Source organism: Heteronotia binoei, chromosome 18, assembly GCF_032191835.1.
Source record: "Heteronotia binoei isolate CCM8104 ecotype False Entrance Well chromosome 18, APGP_CSIRO_Hbin_v1, whole genome shotgun sequence".
NCBI lineage: Eukaryota > Metazoa > Chordata > Lepidosauria > Squamata > Gekkonidae > Heteronotia > Heteronotia binoei.
The window spans coordinates 30,432,893-30,456,113 of record NC_083240.1 but is presented as its reverse complement, the minus strand read 5'-3'; the positions used below and the strand labels follow the sequence as shown (position 1 = coordinate 30,456,113).

The following is a 23,221-nucleotide window of genomic DNA, read 5'->3' as shown; positions in this document are numbered from 1 at the left end:
TATTTTTTCTGATCAAGCTTTTATCCGTCTATATATTGTGTTTTTGTCATGCCCTTCATTCAGAGGAACTCAGCCCTGACCTGGATAGCCCAGGCTAGCCTGATCCTGTCAGATCTCAGAGGCTAAGCAGGGTCAACCTTGGCTAGTACTCAGATAGGAGACCTACTTGGAATTCCAGGGGTGTGACACAGAGGCAGGAAATGGCAAAACCACCTCTGAAATGTCTCTTGCCTTAAAAAACAACTCTAGCTCGCCACCTGGTGGTGCATAATGCTAAAAGAGCTAGAACTCTTGACTGCCAGACAATTTTAGGATCTCCTGGCTATATTGCACTCATTGCCATATGGTCATTATTAATTATTATCAGAGGAGTTCGGGGTGGTGTACATGGTCCATCCTCCATTTTATCTTCACAATAGCGTTGTGAGGTAGATTATATTGAGTGTCTGTCCCCAAGTCACCCAGTGACCACCATGGTTGAGCAGGGATGAACTTAGACTTCCCAGGTCCAGCATTCTCACATTGGAAGTGATCAGCACAAGGTGGCCCGATCCAGCCATAAAAACCAGCACTTTGTTAAAGCTGAAATTCTGGAGGTGCAAAATTCCGTCCCATAGGCCACATTCTGAGCTTATGTTCCTTTGTTTGGATTGCAAGCTTTCCTGGCTGCGGACTGTTTCTCTGCAGCATAGAGCATCCCTCACCATGGGCTGTTCTGAATCAATCTGCCAAGTCTTAGCAATGTCATCATGACTTGCATAATATACATATTCGTTTTATGCTTTCTCTTCATAGGCCTCTGTGGTAGGAAGCCTGGACTTGCAGCGAGTGACCACTGCCTACAGGGATGCTTTGGACTTGTTTCTGACCAAGCGCAACAGCCCACTCACAGGATCCATGTTTCTCGATCTTTTTGAACGTTATCCGGTAGGTGGAAGTCAAGAGGCTGTCTTTGCAGGCATGGTAGGAAAAAGCCCACCTTTTGAGTGCTTACTTAAAGCAATTTGTGGAGGTTATCACTTCAGTTTTGAAATGACAGTTTGGGGGATGGATACCTTATATTAACTGCATTCAGAAGTTTTGATAAAGAAGATGTTGGGTGTGAAGATGCAAGTACATTTCTTGATTCGTAAAACCGGCGTAAGCTTCCAATAACAATTGACTTTGCCTTTGGTTGTAGATCATGTGCAAGCAACTCATCGACACTGTAGCAAAGTCTATCACTGCAGGGGCCAGGCAACACCAGCAGGTAAGTAGTGCATGCCAACCAGCTAAGAAATCATGCATTTGAAATTCTGCGCATGGTGCCTGTGCAGAAGTAACCACCGTGGGTGGAAAGTGCTGTCAAGTCACAGCCAAATTACGACCATCCTGTAAGTTTATCAAGGCAAGAGACATTCAGAGATGGTTTGCCATTGCCTGCAACCCTGTAGCAACCCTGGACTTCCTTGGAGGTCTCTCATTCAAGTACTAGCCAGGGTTGAACCTGCTTAGCTTTTGAGATCTAATGAGGTCGGGGCTAGCCTGGGCAATCCTAGGGTAGTGCAGTAATCCTAGGGGGGGTCTCTTTGACTATCAATCGAAGTGTAGCAAAGTTTTCTGCTCCTTCTAGTAAAATTGATTAGCAGTAGTGTAAGGACTCAGAGAGCCCCCGCTCCTGTTCTCAGGCGCTGAAACCACAGCCATCCAGGACCCCTAGAAGCCTTACAGGGTTCTGGCCCTTTGTTTGAGGATTTTCAGCCTCTGGCTTTGTTTCTGAGGGGGGATATGCGGACATTCAGCAAGTAACTCCTGACACAGGAAGGTAATTTTTTTTTCAAGTTTATGCAGTTCAAATTATAAAGAGTGTATGCTAAGCAGGAACCACTCGTTAAGCATGGACAAAAGGCAATAGGAAAAAATGTTAATAACACTACTGGGCTATTTCTGGCTAGAAATTGGCTTATTGAAAGATTAAAAGCTTCCTAACTTGCCTCCCTGATGCAGCTCTATGGCATAATGCTTTGACTCACAGACTTTAGAAAGTTCACCCAGTCTAAACTGTCCTTGCATGGAAGCCCCTCCTTTTTCCACCCATAAGCCCCTGTGCCAGCATGGTTGGTTAATCAGCATTGCTAACTGCAAACTAGATAAGAGTGTCTTACGCCAGCTGGTCAAAGCAATTAATAAGCAGCACATTTCTCTCATAACAGGCCAGGTCTAAACCTGCAAAAACGTACAACCTGAATACAATTGATGAAAGCCATGAGACCTATAGGCCTGATAACAGCTATTCCTTACAAGTAGATTCAGAACAGACAGCCCTCTTCCCATAGTACTGAAGTAATGTATGAAGTTAGCTACCCTATGATGTAGCAATGACCAGTAGGGCCTGAACAGTTGCCCAGTAATGCTTCACTCTAATGCCAGCCTTATGCTTTACTTGAAAGCTGATCAGTAATAGACAATTGCATGCTTTTAGACCATTTAATTGCTAAATATGCTTCCAGTGCAACAGTGTCTTTATATGCGGCCTTCCTAGATCTCAAGTCGGCCTTTGACTCTGTTTCCAGAACCATCTTATGGGATAAACTAAAATCCACTAGTATAGACAGGCGGCTATTATTCCTTATTCAAGCCCTTTACAATCAAACGTCTATTCGAGTGAAATGCACCCAACAAGGCCATTTGACAGATTGCACTGGTACAACAAAAGGCATAAAACAAGACTGCTTATTAGCTCCCTTCCTTGTTTAATTTTTATATAACGATCTGGTGACTTACGTAAATAAGTTGGAATGCCATTCACCAAAGTTAGGTAATAAGCACATTGGCATTCTCCTTTATGCTGATGATGCTGTCCTTCTTTCAAGGACACCTGTAGGCCTAAAGAGAGCACTGAAGGGATTTACTCAATTTTGCCAGAATAACAACTTAGAAGTAAACCACTCTAAGACCAAAGTAATGATCTTTGCAAAAAGGTCCCTCAGAGTATACCATTGGTCATTAGATGATAAGCCTACAGGACAAGTTTCAAGTTTTAGATATCTGGGGGTACACTTCAAGGCAAATGGTGCAAGATCATGCAATATGAATGCAATTATTTTTAAAGCTAACAGGAGCATGGGAGCAATCAAAAAAATTTTTTGGCACAAGGGTGGTGGCAGATGTGTAATAGCAGCCAAAGTACTTAACCAACTTACATATGGTGCCCCAATAAATATCACCACAAAACACAAAAGATTGGAAATTGTTCTATCTAAATTTTTGCGTTCAATTCTTCAGATACCTCAGGGCATTCCGAATGCCTTAATTTGGATAGAAACTGGCATGATCTCAGCGGAGGCGAGGCTTTGGATCTGACCATACAGTATTGGCTGAAATTAATCTTTTCCCCTAAGAGGCCAACAAGCTTAATCTTCCAAGATATCTCAATTCCGCCATGGCTTAGGGTCACAGAGGAAAAACTTCCCTATTTTGGCCTTTCAAAACAATATCTTAGCGCTCTTACATACGATAAAGCCAGAGAGCCGGTGAAACAGAGAATATCAGATATTGCCAGACAGAATGATCTTAATAGTATCTCAAAATGGCGAGCCCTTGTAGAACCGGTTAATAGAATAGCACCCATGCCATACTTATACCAGTACGAGTACAGGAGAATTTTTACCCTCATGAGGTGGGACACCCTCCCTTCTGCAGTCTTGGAGGGCAGATATAACAAAATACCTTTTGAAGATTGTATATGCCCTTGCTGTAATGAAGGAATAGAATCTTTAGTGCATGTCCTGTATGACTGCAAGGTGTACAGCATTCACAGCGAACTCCTTCCTTTTCCTGCAGTCTTTCCTACCACTCTTAATCAAAAAATGCAACAACTGAAGGATCTTTTGAATGACAGGAACCCTAGGGTTATACTCAAATTAGCTAAATTTGGCTGCCTTGCCTCCAGAACTAGAAAGTCACTCATAGCTCTGAAGGGAAATAGCTAGGCATTTTCTTCCTCTTTCTCTTAGTTGATAGTTTTTTAAAATGTTTGATCCCATTATTAACTGTATGTATGTATGTGTGTTTTATAATTGATTGTAGCATATTTACCTTTGTTCTCTCAGCAAAATTTATATGGGTTACTGTAACCAGCATTGGTTTTATCTGTATTGCTTTTTGCTGGCTTTTGCTGTGAATAAACAAACTAACTACTTGAAAGCCAATCCAGCAGCTTCTGCAGACTCCAGACTTCACTTGCTCCCAGAAAATATTTAATTTCTCCTGCATCTCCTCCCTCCTTTCTTCTTTTTTTAAAAAAAAATCTTCTCAAACTTCTCTGCCTCCAAACCTTTACTCAGTTTTCTGCCCCTTTTTTCTGTGCCGTAAATCAACAACATTCAGATATGACCTGTTAGCGTGACGAACGTTTTGCCTCACACAGTTTGTAATAACTAGCTTTGAATAGATATTGGATGGGGAAGGGAAGTCTTTGAAGGAGCTGCTAGTGGGTCATGTCAAAGTTCTGGCAGTTTCAGTACTTATAATTGCTTGTGAAGAGGGATGCACTTAGAATATCAAACAATATTAAACATTGTGGAAAGATTTGTAATGTGGCTCCGGTTTTATTTTGGCTTTTCCTGAGGGCCTTTTGGATTTCTGCCGGCATTAGTCTGACATTGTCCGTAAGCCCTGAACTCTGCTTCCCAAATTCCAGTCTGAAAACATACATGGGTGGCATTTAATTCCCCTTGTCTCTCCACCGACGTAGGTTGATCTTATTGCTATGGCAGGCACCCTCGGGGAAGTTGACCTTCAAAATGGCCTCCTTGAGTCATCTTTCCTTCAGTTGAGGGAATTCATTTTATTTTCTGAGCACGTGCACGGGGATCTCAGGGTTGGAGCTTTTGTGTGTGTGCGCCTACGTGTGTTTGTTTTCCCAGGTAGAATTGAATTTATCCTTGTTCATCTTAGCTTTCTGCCTCAGTCTCTCGTGTTTTTGATGAGATAATAGCCCTGGTTGTTTTATTTGTAATGTTTAATAATGCGTCTGATGAGCCGGGCAGTTCCTTTTTCTCTGTAATGGTGTAGGTTTCTCTTCCACACACCCCCTTCATTAAGAAAACAATGAATCATGGATGATATGACATATTGCCAACAATAACATCTTATACGGGTGTGTATTTGTCAGCCAGTGAGCACTTTTGGTATGTGGAGAGCACACTTAGGCATGAGTCCATTACCAGTCCTGCTTTTTTCCGTTTCATCTGCAAGGCTCTGAAAAGGTACAGAGAAAACCTGGCGGGGGGGGGGGGAGGTGTTCTGTGGCATTTAGTAGCAATCCAGCCTCCTCAGACCATCAAGAAAAATCAAACGTGGGGATGGGGCTCTTGGAAAGAAAAGATTTGAAACTGTTGTAGCATAATAGCAGCTGCTTACTGTGAGATGGGGAAATACCCGGTTCAGATCTCATTGTGTTCTACGTAAGAAGAGCTCTGGACCAAAAATTGCCATCTAGTCTAATGTCCTGTTGCCTACCAGATTCTTGCAGGAAGTCCACCAGTAGGGTGTAAAGTCAGTAGCTCCTTCCTCATCTCTGTGTCTTGAGCATAGGGTTGCCAAGTCCAATTAAAGAAAAATCTGGGGACTTTGGGGGCGGAGCCAGGAGACTTTGGGGGTGGAGCCAGGAGACATTGGGGGTGGAGCCAGGAACAAGGATGTGACAAGCATAATTGAACTCCAAAGGAGTTCTGGCCATCACATTTAAAGGGACGGCACACCTTTTCAATGCTTTCCTTCCATAGGAAATAATGAAGGATAGGGGCACCATCTTTTGGGGCTCATAGAATTGGACCCCCTGGTCCAATCTTCTTGAAACTTGGGGGGTATTTTGGGGAGAGGCACTAGATGTTATACTAAAAATTTGGTGCCTCTACCTCAAAAAATAGCCCCCCCAGAGCCCCCAATACCCACTGATCAATTCCCTATTATTCCCTATGGGAATCGTTCTCCATAGGGAATAATAGAGTGCCCAGTAGACATTTCCCTCCCCCCCCCCCACGCTTTCTAAAGGGGGGGAGGGCCTCCAAACCAGGGAATCCCCTACCCCCTCCCTCTCACACACACAAATACTTACCAGATTGGAGAACTCTACTTGCTGTGAAAACGAAAGAAAAAAGGGAAGGGCTGTTCTCCGAAGCTCTTCCTGCTTCTTGCCCAGCCTTAAAGGGGCCACACATTTTACAAACGGCTCAGGATCTCAACAATATGAAGCCTGCAGGTATGTTCTTCCCCCCCCCCCACCCCCCACCCCCGCTTCCCGATTTCTGGGGGGCGGGAGATTAGGCTGCGAACCCAGAAGTCCCCCGCCAGAGCGGGGGGGTTGGGAAGCCTACTTGAGCATCTGGTATCTCAAGGTACACTGCTTCATAACCTGGAATTTCCATTTTACTCTTGTTGCTGATCATTTTGCCCAGACCCGTCCTCCCTAAATTTGTCTAATAACTCAACACGTTGGCAAGCTGCACCTCCGCAGTCTCTTTTGCTCTGTGTTTCTCATCTGCAACGTTAAGACAGCTCTGGTGGCTTATCTCACAGTTGCAGAGATTGCATGTGTGTAAGAATGCTCAAAATGCGCTGCACAGGGATAGGTGATGGAGGCAGGCCCACTTTGACTAATCTTTGATTTGTCCCACATAGCTTAACAACTCTGGCTGGGTGGGCTGCTTTGAGAGTAAAAGGGGGATGTACTGTTGAGAAGGGTTCAGGCCTCCATCCCCACAGACCTCTTCGCGGAGGGATGGGAAATATATGAACTTAAACTCGGGGCAGGGGCGATTTGGCTCAACCACACGCTGGTGCAGGGATGGCCAAACTTGCTTAACATAAGAGCCACACAGGATAAATGTGAGATGTTTGAGAGCCACAAGACAGGAAAGAGACAGGCAGGCAAATAGATGGAGGGAGGGAGAGGTGGAAAGAAAGCAACTTTAACTTTAAATGCATTCTCAAGCCACTGGCTGGCTTGGCTTGGAGAAGTGATTTAAAGAAACAAATGTCTTCTCCAAGCTGGCTGATGGGGTGGTGGGGGCTTCAAGAGCCACACAACATGTGTGAAAGAGCCACATGTGGCTTTCGAGCCACAGTTTGGCCACACCTGCACTAAATAATCATAGTAACACTGTGCAAATTTGGTAGCGTTTTTGAGTGTTTGAAATGGTTTGTGTACTTTATCTGGCTGTAATTCTTATCCTCTCCCTGCAAGGTAGGCAGGCCAGTATTATTCAGTACTGCAGACTGGGAAAAGGAGTCTGAGAGTGAAAGAGTGTTTGTAGGACAGGAGGAATTTGAAACGGGGACTTGGTGATTCATAGCTTGGTGTTCATTGTAGCATCCTGTCCTTCTAATACCCTTCTGAAGCAGTCATTTTACAGATGGAGAACTGAAACTGGGGATGTGTGTTCTGTGCAAGGCTGGGCACTGAACTCAAAGGCTTTGTGGATATATAAAAAAGAAAAGAATGTTTTCAAGGGGCTGAAATAACACAGAGTTCATCTGATATTTTTAGACCACTGGCGTTGTCGGTGTGACCTCAAGAGTTTTTGTGTGTATTTTTAAATAAAAAGCTGAAAATTAATTACTTTCCCACATACACCTTACCTGTGGCTAGAAGGCAGCAGAGCATTAAAAGCAAAGATTTCTCCCTCCCTTCCCAGTAAAGTATATGCGTCTGCCCACAGTTGGCGATAAAGTAAATGACTCATTTTTTGCTCAAGGATCTGACGTTGAGCGCAGCCTCCTAGTGTTTTCCAGCAGGCGGTAAAAGGAGGATTCATTATAAAACACTTTCCATAAAGTACTGGAGATAAAAAAGCAGATTTTAGGGTTGGTTTTTCTTAATTCACTTAGGAATTTTAAAAATTCACATCCTTTGAAATGCTGTTAGAGCAGCGTGAGAGTGTGAGCATTTTCAGCATGAGAGTTCCGCACAATTATGCCCATTAGCTGAGAACTACATCGGAGGCTTTTCGTTAGGTCCTGCTGCCTTTGGGATTGGGGCAGGCACCTCTCAGAAAGGCCTTTTCTGTGGTTGCCCCCTGACTTTGAAACTCCTTCTGAGGGGGAGGGTCTTAACTTGACCCTGTATTCAGACCTGTCTGTCTTGGTGGCACCAAATGGCCAAACCACATGGGTATCTATAATTGGATACCCCCCAACATTGTAACTTAACGTTTTCCAAAAATGCTACGCTGGACATCCATGGGGTGCAAGCAGGCCAAACTCTCCCCTGCTCCCTTGCTATTTCACTATCAAAATTGTGATGCCGCATGCTGCTAGGGGGAAGGGGAAAAGGCAGACCCACACTGTTGACCTAACCCAGATCCCTTTTAAAGGTGTTTGGCTTTCAGAGGAAAATTAAAGACTTTGGAAGAATGGACCATGGGCTTCTCCCTTCTTGTCCATTTGTGTCTTTTTGGTCTGTGTCTCTGTGCGCTCTGGTTTGTGCCTGTGCTCTGGGCACTGTCTTTTAAGTCAGTTTTCTTTCAAGCATTTTCCTTGCTGTTGTGTGTATTTCTAGTATTTCTATTTTATATTGTTGTTTTATTTTTATGCTTATATTGTTTATATTTCTATACTGCCTTAAATGCCGCTTGGGGCAGAAAACAACAACCTTTTATTTGTAAAACAAATATTCAGGAGTGCTGTTGCCTAGATGCTTATTTTGTGTTTTGCGGGAGGGATTGTTTCATCTCTCTCTCCCCTCTCCAATCTTTGCATTGCACAGCATTAAATACACTGGATTGGATCCTACTAGCATTTTTTTTGCACATTCTCAACTCTCCCCTCCTCTCTATGGAGCCTGTCCCATGTGGCTTTTCAGGATAAACAAAAAGAAATACTTGTTTATGCAATGAGTGATTAAAATGCAGAATTCATTGCTAGAGGACATAAAGCAGTGGTCACATACGTAGATGGCTTTAAAAGGGGATTAGATAAATTCAGGGCTTCCAGCCATGGTGACTCAAGGGACCCTCCACATTCAGAGGCAGTAAATCTCTGAATCTCAGTGCCAGGAGGCAACAACAGAGGAAGGCCTCGGCCTCATTGCCCTGTTGTTGGATTTCTAAAGGACCTTGCTGGTCACTGTGTGAGACAGGATGCTGGACTAGATGGACCACTGGTCTGATCTGGTAAGGTTCTCCCACATTCTTCAGTGTGTCTCATGACACACCTTTTGGGGAGTAGAAAGGGACCCCTTCTTTCTCTTTTGCCAGCAAAAAAGTTGTTAAGATCCAACCCACTAAACCAACCTAAAAAGCAATAGAATGGGTGTGTGTATGTGTGACTCAACTTGACTTGCTTTACGTGTGGAAGGCCTCAAGGTCAATTCCTGGTATCTTCATCTAAAGGATTTTATGGGGGAGAGGCCATGCCTCAGTAGTAGAGCATCTGCTTTGCATTTGTGAGGTCCTGCGTTCAGTCCCCTGCATCTCCATTTAAAAGATTCAGGTTGCAGGTGACATCAAAGTTTCCTACCTGAAACCCTGGGGAGCTGCGGCCAGTCTGATGAGTTGATGCTGGCCATGATAGACCAGTTGCCTGACTCAGTAGACAGCAGCTTCATGTGTATATCTATATTTGTGGGGAAAAACCCGGGCATCCTCCTGCTGTTGGGGTGTTGTAGGAAAAAAAGTTGGGCTTATCACAGTATGAATTGGCTTTGTGGGTGTCTTTGTGGGTGTCTGCTTCCCGGAGTGGCTAGGGCAGGATTTGGCCAGGCCCTTTGAGGCAAGGGAAAGGTTTCACCAGGGCCACTGGGATAATGTTGGAGTCCAGGAAACACTGTGACTCTGGTGGCTTTCTGGCCCCTGCTTGAGCCAAGCAATTCCTAATTCTAGTCTCGTACTTTAGACAGTAGTTATGCTTTCTGGGTTATTGTTTTGATTTCCCTTTTCTGAGATTTAAAGCAAAATGGAAGAATGGGAAGCTGCTTAGTCTTGCAAAATAGAGGAGACCCTTGGCCTTTTGCCAGAAAAGCTCTTAAGACATTTTTAACAGGGGAGCTGATTGATCTCTCTTGGTTGCTACTTGGGCCCAGCGTATTGCGTTTCAGCTATTTTCCTGGGTCGCTTATTCGCACTGCTACGCTCCAGCTATCTTGATGCGTGAAAGCCAGTGTTGCGTAGTGGACCAAGAGTGACAGACTATGATCTGGATGACTCAGATGTGAATCTCCACTCTGCCATGGAAACTTGCTGTTGGCAGAAGAAGCTGGCCCCAGGATCTGTGCACTATGGCCGATATCTGTGCCTTTTGCCGCCACACACAGACCTCGCTGGGGGCCTTCTCTTGCCCAGAGATTTATATCATAGGGCAGGAGAAGCTGGCCCTGGAATCTGTGTGAGCAGGGAGGCCTCTCACTGCCACATTCAGTACTGGCTGGGGGCCTTCTCCTGTCCGGCGATTGAAACCATGGGGCAAGAGAATCTGGCCTCAGGATCTGAGTGCAGCAGGGAGGCCTTGGCAGACTCCTACGCAGACTTGGCTTGAGGAGCCCACAAGCCAAGGCCTGCGGAGATGTCTGCTTCCGTCTCCCCAGCTGATCCTCTCCTTGCTTTAGTTAACTCGATTGAAAGCTGGAAAAAAAATGGGTTTTATTCGGGCTCGGCTATATCAGTAGCCGAATCAGATCCTTTGTTTTGTATTCGGCTGAATTGATCGATTAATTTCAATTTCTACACTGCCCTCCCCCATAGGGCAGGGCTGAGGACTGGTGGTTTTTCAGCTTGGTCTGTATCGCACCCACCCCCTTAGTAGGATCACTGCTGCTCCTGACTGCCTGTTTCTCATTCATGCACTGATTTCCTGATCCATACACCCAAGTTGCCCCTCATTTACACAAATAACTTTTCCTTTCTTCTTGCTGATGATTTAGAGAGATGAACGAAGTCAAGTCTGGGTGACCCAGTGAGGTTGACTGGCCATAGATTCAGGACAGACAAAAGAAGCAGTAGTAGTAGTAGAAGAAGACTGCAGATTTATACCCTGCCCTTCTCTCTGAATCAGAGCCTCAGAGCAGTTTACAATATCCTATATCTTCTCCCCCCACAACAGAACCCTGTGAGGTGGGTGGGGCTGAGAGGGTTCTTACAGTAGCTGCCCTTTCAAGGACAACTCCTGCGAAAGCTATGGCTGGCCCAAGGCCATTCCAGCAGCCGTAAGTGGAGGAGTGGGGAATCAAACCCGGTTCTCCCAGATAAGCGTCTGCACACTTAACCACTACACCACATTGGCACAGTGCACTGATTTGCACAGTGCGCAATTAACTTACGGAATTCTCTGCTGCAGTTGTGGCTGCTGCCTTTAATGGCTTTAAAACTATATTAAATTCATGCCATGATAGACCTATCGTTGATGGTGGGATGCCAAATGGAGCCTCCATGTTCAGAGGCAGCAAACCTCAGAATACCAGATGCTGAGGATAAAGGGGGAGAGGGCACTTGCATTTGTGCACCGCTCAGAGCTGCCTGGAAACAGGTGGCTGGCCACTGTTAGCACCGGGGGTGGGGTGGGGAGGGGTACTGGACCTTTGGTTGGATCCATCAGAGCTTCACATTTCTGAAAAATGCTTTGCAATCAAGCCTTAAACCTGCATTTATTCTGTAGACCATTGAGTGTACAATGTAATATCTTTGGCCTAGCACTTGTAATCAAGGAAGAAAGGGTGGGCAGCAGGAAATTGGAACAAATCGCTTTGGAAGATCTGGAATGGTCACATTGCACCCTGCTGACAGATTTAAGGCCCATTTGCAGGAATTCAGAGCCTCTCTGGCTTTGTTAGGGACGTGGCCTGTGAGGTTCTGTGTTATTCTTCTTATCTTCATTGCCACAGGTTGCAAGGGATAATGAGGACTCCCCATCTGGAGCAAAATGGATGAATTGCTCACCGGGGCGTAGCAAACCTGTCTCTCAACAGCCAATTCTCTTAGCTGAAATGCACAGGGTAGTCTGGGAGGGCTTGTAAGGCTGAGTAATTTCCCTAACACATTTGAATTATATTTGTCATTTGATGCATAGAGAGCGGAGGCTTTTAAAGAGATCGGAGCTTGACATGACTCCCCGCCTGGTACATTTTTGCAGCATCCGTCAAGCATAGCCAGAGGGGAGAAGTGTATCTGCTCAGTTGCAAGGTCATCGATGGGTTGTAATTTTAATGTAGCGTTAAGGCCTGTTGCTAAGAGATCTCCTGGAATTCCTCTGTTTGTTTTCTGATTTATCACTTTCTGTATCCTTTCTTTAAAAAGATTGTAGAGCTAACCCAATTTATTCTTGCAAAAATCTTGCGAGAGCGGGTATGTTGAGGGAGTGGGAAGCCTTCAGTGGCCTTCATGACCAAGAAGCAATTGAGGTGCAGAATTACCTTTGAGGGAGGATAAGAGACTGACTGTTCAGTGGTCTTTGTAGCAAACAACTTGAACCTGTGTTTCCTGTATTCACACTAGCCTGTGAAGTGGAGTGGGCAGTGCAACATCTTGGAGCTTGGTTCCCTGTAGGGTAGAGAAGAATGACATGTAGACTTCTCCAAAACCTTCATGACAAAGCATTGGTTTGTTCACAGGTTATGAGTGGCTCCAGTGATGGGCCATTTGGGCCATTTGCAGGGGTGGAATTCTAGCAGGAGCTCCTTTGCATATTAGGCCACACACTCCTAATGTAGCCAATCCTCCAAGAGCTCACAAGGCTCTTTTTTTTGTAAGCTGTTGGAGGATTGACTACATCAGGGGTGTGTGGCCTAATATGCAAAGAAGCTCCAGCTAGAATTCCACCCCAGGGTTTATGGCTGAGTGGTATAACTCCTGCCAGAGTGGTGTGGTGGTTAAGAGTGGCAGACTCTAATTTGATTCCCCACTCTCCTTCCATGCGAAGCCTGCTGGGTGACCTTGGGCTGGTCACAGCTCTCTCAGAGCTGTCTGAGCCCCACCCGCCTCATAAGGTGCTTGTTGTGGAGAGAGGAAGGAAAGGCTGCTTTGAGACTCCTTATGGCAGAGAGAAGTGGGGTATAGAAACCTAGTCCTCTGCCATCTCCAGTTAAAAGCATCTCAGGTAGCTCATGTTGAGGAAGTTGCCTTTATGCTTGAGATATTGGGCTGTCAGGGGAAACAGCTCTGAGCAATTTGCTTTATCTCGGTAATAGGTAGCTCTGTGTCTCCCAAGCCCCGTGAGGCCCTGCTTGGAAAAAAGAAACATTTTGAGGAAGAGTATAGAGGGTATTTTTTTTTAAATGAAAGGTTTGGGCTTTGAACAACCAGTCCTTAAAATTCCTCCATAAAAAACCTCCAGCTTAAGGGGGTGACGTTGAGTCGTTGACACCTTTCCCTGTAATAGTGTAAGCTCAGAGTATGTGACGGGATTATTAGTAAAATGCTAATAAGCCGACTGCTGTGAGTTAGTGGGAAGGTCTTCAGGATGGGAAGCAGGGTCTCCCGCTGCTTCTAGCCTCTGTTATTTTTATTAAGACATGACTGTTGCCGTCTGCTGATTTAAGGGTTGAGCTGTGGGAATTTGTGCTGCTCTGAGGCATCGGTGGGGCCTGAGAGCATGTAGACTGGAGGAATGTGTGTGTGGCGTGTGTTGTGTGTGAGGGTATAGAACGGCGTTTCTCGCTTGTCAAAGGAGTGATAAAATGTGAAGCTTTAAGTGGCTCTTAAGAGTGTCTTGTGTGGTGATTTAGCCTGCCACTGTGTACAATCCCAACCCCTTTGCCTTCTTGTGTCTCATTAACAGGTGCCTAAAGAAGCGAACGAGGCAATGGTTTTAGCTTTAAAATGATCGAGAAGAATGAGAGAACGCTGGCACCGAGCGGACCTTTTTATTGCCTGTTAGCTGTGTTTTGCTACTGCTGTTAATCTACCATCAATCATAATTAATAATAATACTTAGCATTTATTTTAGAACTTTCAGAAGGTCAAAGCACACCATGTGCTTCCTTAGCAACCCTTATAGCAGCCTTGTGTGTTAAGTTAGTGTTTTTGTCTCCTCCCTTGTTGGGAGATGGTTTGAGGTTCAGAAAGAGGTTTGCCTATGTCCATTTGAAGGACACTTTCCTGGGAGTCAGTCTCATCGAATGACATGAGATGTTCTTCTGAGTATCTCTGCTTAGGACCACTCTCTTAGTGAGTTTGTGGTGCAGACCAAATTCAAATGGCGTGGTCTTCTTGATTCATAGCCTCTTCTGTTGCACAATAGCAGCGGCACACATCTCCACCCTCCAAATTGGGTTACAGGGACCGTCATTGCTACCAGTTGACTTTGCAAAAAGTGGTATATGGGAAACCATGGAGGGCAAAGTTCAGCTAATTTCTCTTTCTTCTTATTATTATTTTTGCCTCTTTCCAACCATCCAGGAGCCCCTCCTGCACTGTCAGCGGTTTGCACATTCTGTAATTGGCTTCTGTGTTGGCCGTCTATATAAAACAACTTGCTGCTCTCCTGCCCAGAAGGTGGGCAGATTAATTGTCTCGTTTCTTGGTGTCAGGCTCTATAAACCACAAGGTAATGAGGCTCGCTTCTTGCTGTTGAAATAGATTTCCAGCGCAGCTCAAAATGTCTTTTTGCTGGTCTCCGGAGCACCACACACCCCATCATAAATGAATATTATAGGTATGAATGCACTGATTGCATTTGTTTCCATTAGGTTTGTACAGAACATATGGATATGCATGTAAAATTTGCCTCCTGGAAGCCTTCAAGATGAGAAAGGATTGTTTAAATTGAGAATGCAGCTCGGAGAGGGAAAGATTAACTCAGTTGCCACTGACAACTTTGAGAAAGATCTGGTGACAGATCAGGGAGGGGCTGTGGTTGAGTGGCGGAGCATCTGCTTGGTATGCAGTCGGTCCCAGGTTCAATCACCAGCATCACCAGGTAAAGATCAGGTAGCAGATGATGTGAAAGACTGTGGAGAGTTGCCTGTCTTTAACAGGGACTAGAGTAACACAGATTATAAAACTGTCAGTCACTACCAGTGGTGATAGGAATGTTCAAGTCATAGGAATGTTCAAGTACTCTTGAATACCAGTTGCTAGGAGAAATGGCAGAAGAAAGATTGTTGGCTGTATATGCTGCTTGTGCACTTCCTGGAATCATTTGGTTGGCCAGTGTGGGGTACCCTTGGTCTAATTTGGGTGGGCGGTTCTGTTTTTAGGATATAGAGTTGGGTATAAAAAAGGTAAAGGTAGTCCCCTGTGCAAGCACCAGTTGTTTCCGACTCTGGGGTGATGCTGCGTCATGACATTTTCACGGCAGACTTTTTATAGGGTGGTTTGCCATTGCCTTCTCCAGTCATCTACACTTTCCCCCCAGCAAGCTGGGTACTCGTTTTACTGACCTTGGAAGGATGGAAGGCTGAGTCAACCTTGAGCCGGCTACCTGAACCCAGCTTCCTCTGGGATCGAACTCAGGTCGTGAGCAGAGAGCTCGAACTGCAGTACTGCAGCTTTACCACTCTATGCCATGGAGCTCATCTAGAGTTTGGTATAGATGGACATAAAACTGAAATTTGAGCTGCTTTATGCCAAGTTTGATTGTCTAGTTTGTAAAATATATAACAGAACTTCACACCAGCCCTATTCTGGGTGAACATGGAAACTCATTAAGGATTTAAGGGGGAGATTCCTTGTGAATGGAATTTAGGAGATTGTATTATGGTGAAATATGAATAAGGTGCTTGGTATTTCATACTTTGAAGCAAAAAGAAAATCTCTGACTGAAATATGTGCCAGGTAAATGTTAAATTTCACATTCAAATTACGTGGATCTGCACATGTTTGTCTAGCTTTTGCGATTTTCTTGACCTACTCTCACTCTCTGCTTGTTTACCTAGCCAGCAAGCAGGGGAGCAACACTCAACTCCACCTAGAAGTTAGGGGGGGGGGGGTTACTGTGTTTGAGGGAAACCCAACTAGCCCTTTGAGGATCTCTAATCCCCCCTCCCAGTTCTCTTGAGAGTCTTGCAGGGCCTTCTTCAGTAGTCACCACCACCTACTGCAACACGTCCCTCTCACCAGTGTGATGCCAGGAGGACAATCTTAATCCTATTAGAATCATAGAGTTGGAAGAGACCTCCAGAGTCATCTAGTCCAACCCCCTGCACAATATAGGAAATTCACAAATACCCACACTCCTAGTGACCCCTGCACCATGCCTAGAAGATGGCAAAAAATCTCCAGGATCCCTGGCCAAATTGGCCTGGGAAAAAATTGCTGCCTGACCCCAAAATGGCAAGCAGCATTTCCCTGGGGGTGTAAGAAAGAGCCATGAGATCTAAGCAGTGATGTGGCCCTCCCTGTCGTCCCTCTCATCATCTGCCTAAATTCAGCACTGCTTATTGGATGTCCCATCCTGTTGACTGTGTTGACCTACAGTCTGTAATGTCCTCAAGCTGCAGTGAGAAAGGCAGACTGTAAATAGCGTGAATAGATGTTCGTTAATTTTGTATGAGTTCTTCTTTGGCAGCCACGGAGGTATAATGATTAGAATGTCTGAGTAGGATCTGACAGGCTCTCTGAGCGATCTTGTTCCAGTTACTCTCTCTCAGGCTTACTGAACCTCATTGGGGCAGCCTTGAGGGTAAAAATGGATGGGAGAACCGTGTTGTAAGTTGCTTTGGGACCCCACTGGAGAAAAAAGGTGGGATCTGTCTGTCTCTCTCTTGTCTCTCATCTCTATCACCTCTCTTCTCTATTGTCCATCTATCTATGACAAATTCACGGAGGAGAGATATATCAGTAGTTGTTAGCCATGCATAGTTATGAATGGCACCTCCATATTCAGAGGCAGTTTGGTGTAGTGTTTAACTGCACAGACTCTTACCTGGGAGAACAAGGTTTGATTCCTCATTCCTCCACATGCAGCCAGCTGGAGTGGCCTTGGGTCAGTCATAACTCACAGAGCCATTCTCTCAAGAGCAGTTCTTGGAGAGCTCGCTCGGCCCCACTTGCCTCACAAGGTGTCTGTTGTGGGGAGGGGAAGGGAAAGGAGATTGTAAGTCGCTCTGAGACTCTGAGTGAAGAGCAGGGAATAAATCCAGTCTTTGCTTCTGCTGCTTTTGCTGCTGCTGGTTCTTCTGCTTTATATTTGAATGCCACTTGCTCGGGGCTTGGACTTTGTGGCTACATCTTGTTGACCACTGTGGGAAACAGGATGCTGGACCTAGATTTAATCCTTGATTGGATCATCCAGAGCTGCTGTTCTGTTTGTGAAGGATCTAGCCTGCCCTTCCACCAGGCATGCTAGTTGGTCCTGAGTTCTGAATCATTCCCTTCACACAGAAAACCAACCCATCGGGAAAAATGCCCAAGTAGAAACCTGACCTGGATAGCCCAGGCTAGCTTGAGCTCATCAGAGCTTGGAAGTGAAGCAGGGTCAGTCCAGGTGAGTGCTTGGATGGGAGGCTACAAAGGAAGTCCAGGGTTGCTACACAGAGGCAGGCAGCGGCAAACCACCTCTGCGTGGTTGAAAACCCTACAGTGTTGGCATAAGTCGGCTGCGGCTTCATGGCACTTTACACACACAAACAGAAACCTTCTTCCTTTCCTGCAAGATTTCTGTATTTCAAGGTTCCAATGAGAGATGCTGAGTCAGGAGGAGTCGACTGTCCCTTTGCTACTTTGCCCCCCTCCCCGCTGCCTTCAAAGTAATTGATTCAAAGGAGAAACCATCAGAGAATATCAGTGTCCACTGAGGGAGGGAGACCTGCATCATCATTTTTCTCTCAAGCGTTTAATGATTCCGGTTCCTGCAGTGTAACTGTGGCTTTCTGTCTCCCCCACCTGCTTTTACATAGGTTCTGTTAATCCAGCGTGGAGTGTGAAGATAATGTGGTTATGTTCTGCTGAAAGTATAGTAGGTTTTCTCCATGCCATTGGTGGTCAGCATTCTTAACACTCAGGCTTAATATCAGGGCTTCCAAGGCATTTGATTCCAAGATTTGTCTGCGCACAGCTCTCCCAGAACAGTTTTGCTAGATGGAGGTTGAAATGGTTCTCAGGACTATGGGGGTAGGACAGGGGAGGCCAAACTGTGGCTCAGGAGTCACCTGAGGCTCTTTTACACATACTGTGTGGCTCTTGAACCCCCTACTGCCCTGTTGGCTGGCTTGAAGAAGGCATTTCTTTCTTTAAAATTCAAACCAGCCAGTAGCTTGGAGAATGCATTTAAAGTTGCTTTTTTTCCACTTCTCCCTCCCCCTCAATCTATTTGCCTTCCTGTCTTGTAGTTCTCAAACATCTGACATTCATGTCTTGAGGCTCTCAAACATCTGATGCTTACTCTATGTGGCTCTTATGTTAAGCAAGTTTGACCACCCCTGGTGTAGGGTAACTGGTGGTACACTAAAAAACCTTTGGCTGCATTGGGGCTCAAATGGGTGGGGGGCAGTATAGTTCCATAGGAGGGAGGGGCTTGTGTTCACATCTGTTGACTTGGCTGCCAATACGAGAGAAGGTTCTGGGGTTTGAGGTGGGATGCAGAGTGCCCAAACAATCATAGAGGTAGAATTCCTAGAGTTTACACATGCCCCCTTTGGCTTCTACTTCGCTGGGAGATCCATTAGACTAGGGGTCCCCAATCCCTGGACCATGGACCAGTACCGGTCTGTGGCCTGTTAGCAACCGGGCCATGGGTTGTATAATGATTTCATTATATATTACAATGTAGAAATTATAATAAGATGACACTGGATTTATATCCTGCCCTCCACTCTGAATTTCTCAGAGTCTCATAGCGGCTCACAATCTCTGTTACCTTCCTTCCCCACAACAGGCACCCTATGAGGTGGGTGGGGCTGAGAGAGCTCTCCCAGAAGCTGCCCTTTCAAGGACAACTCCTGCAAGAGCTATGGCTGATCTGCAATCATTCCAGCAGTTGCAAATGGAGGAGTGGGGAATCTGCACACTTAACCACCACATCAAACTAATATAAATAAAGTGCACAAGTGTATTATCCCAAAAGCATCGCGCCCCCCCCCCCCCCCAAGTGGTCCTTGGGAAAATTGTCTTCCACAAAACCGGTCCCTGGTGCCAAAAAGGTTGGGGACCGCTGCATTACACCCTGCCTGTTGTCTGTGTGATGAGTCAGGGGCAATGCTTCCTCTAAGCTGTAGAGCCTTGTGGCCAAAATTCTACTTCACTACGGGAATAATAGTACTGACTTGAAAGGGTTGTTTTCAGAATTACAAGCTAACGTATTTTCAGTAAGACACCCAGTGAGTTATGTGTTAGGTCAGAGATTAGAACTCAAGGCGCCATAGTCTGACAACCCAAATTCTTTACTGCAGTTTCTCTTTTCTTCCCCAGAGTTCAAGAGTGGAGAGAGGGTGCTTTTCTTTTTCCCTTCCCTTCTCTTCCCCTCCCCACCCTGCTGTTTATCCCAGGGGTTCCTAAGCTAGCTGATCCTACGTGGGCTCTTGGAATGCTGACACAGCGTGGTGGGTGCAGCAACAAAATGGCTGCCACAGGAGGCAAAAGCAGTCACACAAATGATCGCTGCAGCTTAATTTCAGTCACATAGTGAAAGTCTCTATGCTGTGGTGGCATCTGCCGCCAAAGCAACATTTTTAAAAATCTGCCCAGCCAATCAGAAAACTTGTTGGGCAAAAGCTCTACCTGGCTTCACTCGCTTCCTAAAAACACTTTGTGAACACCAGAATTTTATTTATTTATTTATAAAGGTATCGGTGGGCGCCATGGCGCCCATGGGCGTTGCCTTGAGGACCCATGGTATATCCTTTTGAAACATTCAGTTATATTAACTTTCGAGCAATTTTTTTGTATGACCTTTGCAGTATTTCAGTGGTCTTTTCTCTTTTTCTGTTCCAGGCTCAGGCCTGTATGCTTCTGCAGAAAGCCCTACAGACCCGGCAGTTCAGGCTCTCAGTTACAGACAAGGAATGGGAGGAGCTGATTCGGGAAAGCACCAATCAAGTCATGGAGGTGAGATCTTCAACTGACGTAGATTTTTCAGTCCAGGCATTTCTCTCCACTAAAGACTGCCAGTGTTCAAGCTTCATAAAACTGTAAGAAGAGCCCTGCTAGATCAATCCAAAGTTCCACCTAGTTTATTATCCTGTTTCTATTTGCAGCAATACTGGGATCTCAAAGAATCCTGGCTGGGCCCAAGGGCAGCAGTATACATTCTTAAATTCCAGCAGGGAAATGAGCAGGAGGAGAAGATTAGGCTGGGAGATGGGAGGTGGGAAGTCCAACCCAGAAGTGACAATCCAGAGCCATGTAGAAGATGGAACCCTGTCTGTTCAGGCTGGCTGGCAACCCTGACGTTAAGAGGGTGGCAGCCCAGAACAAGATGAGGCTGTGGGGAGGGGCTGTGGCTCAAGGGAGAGCATCTGCTTTGCATGCAGTGTCCCAGGTTCAATCCTTGACATCTCCGATTGAAAGGACCTGGTGGCAAGTGATGTGGAAGACCTCTACTTAAAACCATGGAGAATTGCTGTTAGTCTGAGTAGATAATACTGACTGTGATAGACTGATTCAGTAAAAGGCAGCTTCATGTGTATGTGAGGCTCCAGATGAGGGTACCTGTCTTAAGAACATAAGAGAAGCCCTGTTGGATCAGTCTCTGCTCAAATGGGCTGAAGTTTTGTGTTATTCCTTCTTCCCCTCCCCAACTGAGAATTCATCAGCTTTACTAAAATGCAGTTAGGCCGTCCTTGGTATACAACTAAGTGACAAAAGTGATATGCTTCCTAGCGTGCGTCCAAGTGGCAGATGGTTTCAGGAGCAGATGTGTTGTGTCAGACTGGCAGCCCGTTTTAAGTACTGCATGTGTGTCTTGTGCAGTGAGGAGTCAACAGACTGGGAGAAATCTGTCCAGAGACTCTGACAGCTCCCTGAAATAGCATCTCCAGCTAGCTGTAGGGCTCTGTGCGCTTACATAAGGGCGCCTGATCTTGTTTGTATCCAAGTTTATTACAGTGTGCAGAATTGCCACCAAAAAGGGTCGGATGTCTTAGAAACCCTCAGCCCTGCTCGGAATAGCAGACAACCTGAGTGCAGTGTGAGGCAGCTCATCAGTTTTTGCACACAGCTTGGAAAACAGGTACAGAAATAGGACACTGTTCTGCCCCTGAGAACTTCCGCTTAAAAAAAAATCTAGGCATCCCCTTTTCTGATCAGCAGAGGTTTGAAGGGACGTCAAGAGTAGGTAATGTTCCAAAAACAGGAACAGACTAACTGCGTTTCCTATCACTGCTTTACCTGGGTGCAGGGAAGGGTGAGGTAGGGACTGTGGCTCAAAGGCAGAGCATCTGCTTTGTGTGCAGAAGGTCCTGGGTTCAATCCCCAGTCTTTCCAGTTACAAGACAGTCAGTGATGCAAAAGACTTCTGTCTCTGACCTTAGAGAGCCACGACTAGTCAGAGGATACAGTACAATTCTTCATAGATCAGTGGCTTGACTCAGCAGAAGGCAGCTTCTTGCAAAACCAGGGAAACCTCAGTGGGCTATTCTGCTGTTAAGCAAGGAGGTTGCTTCGTTGGGGGGGGGGTCACTGTCAGGGAGGGCAGGAAGCGGCCAGGCATTGCTCTATCATGCTTCAGCTCAAGAAATTTACTTGCCGCTTGAAATGTCGATTCCTCTGAGTCTGCAGAAGCTTTTTTTTCGCCTGAAAAGAAGGGTATGTCTGTAACACACAAGTGTGGTCAAACCGACCAGGAATCCATTCGCCAAAGAAAAAAAGACACTGAGAATAACAATAAAGACATACATAAAAAAACAATTGTGTGTATGTCCCAACAGTATTGCCAACACTAGAAGGTTTGAGATTAATTCCGTTTGAAATTGTGGATTGGTGCTTGTTTTACAAAGAGTTTGTCATGTTAGAGATTCTACTGATGTCAGAAAATCTTGAGTGTTAATCCCTGGAAGAAAGAAAATCTTGAATGATAATCCTTGGAAGAAAGCTGACGTGTCCGGCTTTTAGAAAATCTCTGATTGTATTGTAAAAAGTTTGTCCGTACCTGAAGAAATTGAATTGAGTGATCCAGAATCCTCGTCCATGCATGATTTTTGGAATTGGACTTGCAACAAACATTTGTTCTGCATGATTTTTGCATTGGACTTGCATATATTTCATATGGAAACTTGATTGGACTTTTCACATGGTTTGTTAATGAATTTATTGTATATTTTGGTGTGCAATCTGATATATTTCTCTGATAGCAGTAATTTGGTGCCATTCATTATAGTAGATTAGAAACAATAACTATGCACAATTGGTTTTTACATATGTCTTTATTGTTTTTCTTAGCATCTTTTTCACAGTAGTTTTTTCTTTGGCTGATATTTTGTATGCTGTGAACCTTCTAGGACAGGAATCCATTAGGACAGAGTCTTCCCCACCCACTCCTGCCCTATCTGCTATTGAGCTAAAGGTTGTGACCCCTTCCAAAAACAAAATCTCACTCCTCTCAAACTTACTGCCCTCTTGCAGAACGTGGGTTGTTTTGCTGTTTTGCATCTGCTAAACCAGGGAGCTTGAGGGTATGTCCATTTCAATCCATCACTGGTTCTATTTTAAACAAAGCTGATTGCCAGTGGCATAAATCTGGTGGCTTGGAGAAGTGGACGTGAGTGGCGAGGCCAGAGGGGAAATATTTACTGCATGATTATCTCACTTTTTCCAGCCAAAAAGAGCCGCCCCGCCTTTTAAAGATCCCCTGCCAAATACCAGTTGAAATGTAATCAAAATGCTTGGAGTAGGGGAGGCTCAGCAAGGTCTGCTTTCACTTCTCCCTCTGACTTGTCAGCTGGGAAGAGAGAGGTTCTCTGCTGCAGGTGAGTCCAGGTGTGATGATGGGCATGCCTGGCTGCTTCTTGTCCTCCCACTTGTGCCAGGTGGAAGCTGTCAAGGGAGGACTCAGAGCCGGGTCTGGCTTTAGCCCATAGTGGAGGGGTGCCTGGTTGCTGCTTTCCAACTGTAACTTAATACTTTATGGTGTGATTTACTAGCAGGGTGTGAAGTACTCTGAGAGCCAGTGTGGCATAGTGGGTAAGAGCAGTGGACTCTGGAGAGCTGGGTTTGATTCCCTACTCCTCCACATGAAGCCTGCTGGGTGACCTTGGGCCAGTCACTGTTCTCTGAGAACTCTTAACCCCACCTACCTCACAAGGTGCCTGTTATGGGGAGATGAAGGGAAGGAGATTGTAAACTGCTTTGAGACTCCTTAGAAGTAGAGAAAAGCA

General features: G+C 45.5%; 1 protein-coding gene across 1 annotated transcript in view; it reads left to right on the top strand.

Moving 5' to 3' along the window:
* MYBBP1A (MYB binding protein 1a) overlaps positions 1-23,221 on the top strand; it is a 69,610-nt gene that overhangs the window by 37,642 nt on the left and 8,747 nt on the right. Inside the window, exons 22-24 of the mRNA XM_060259040.1 lie at positions 796-927; positions 1,181-1,249; positions 19,842-19,955. Of these exons, the coding sequence (XP_060115023.1) occupies positions 796-927; positions 1,181-1,249; positions 19,842-19,955 (315 nt within the window). The remainder of the gene's footprint in view (positions 1-795; positions 928-1,180; positions 1,250-19,841; positions 19,956-23,221) is intronic.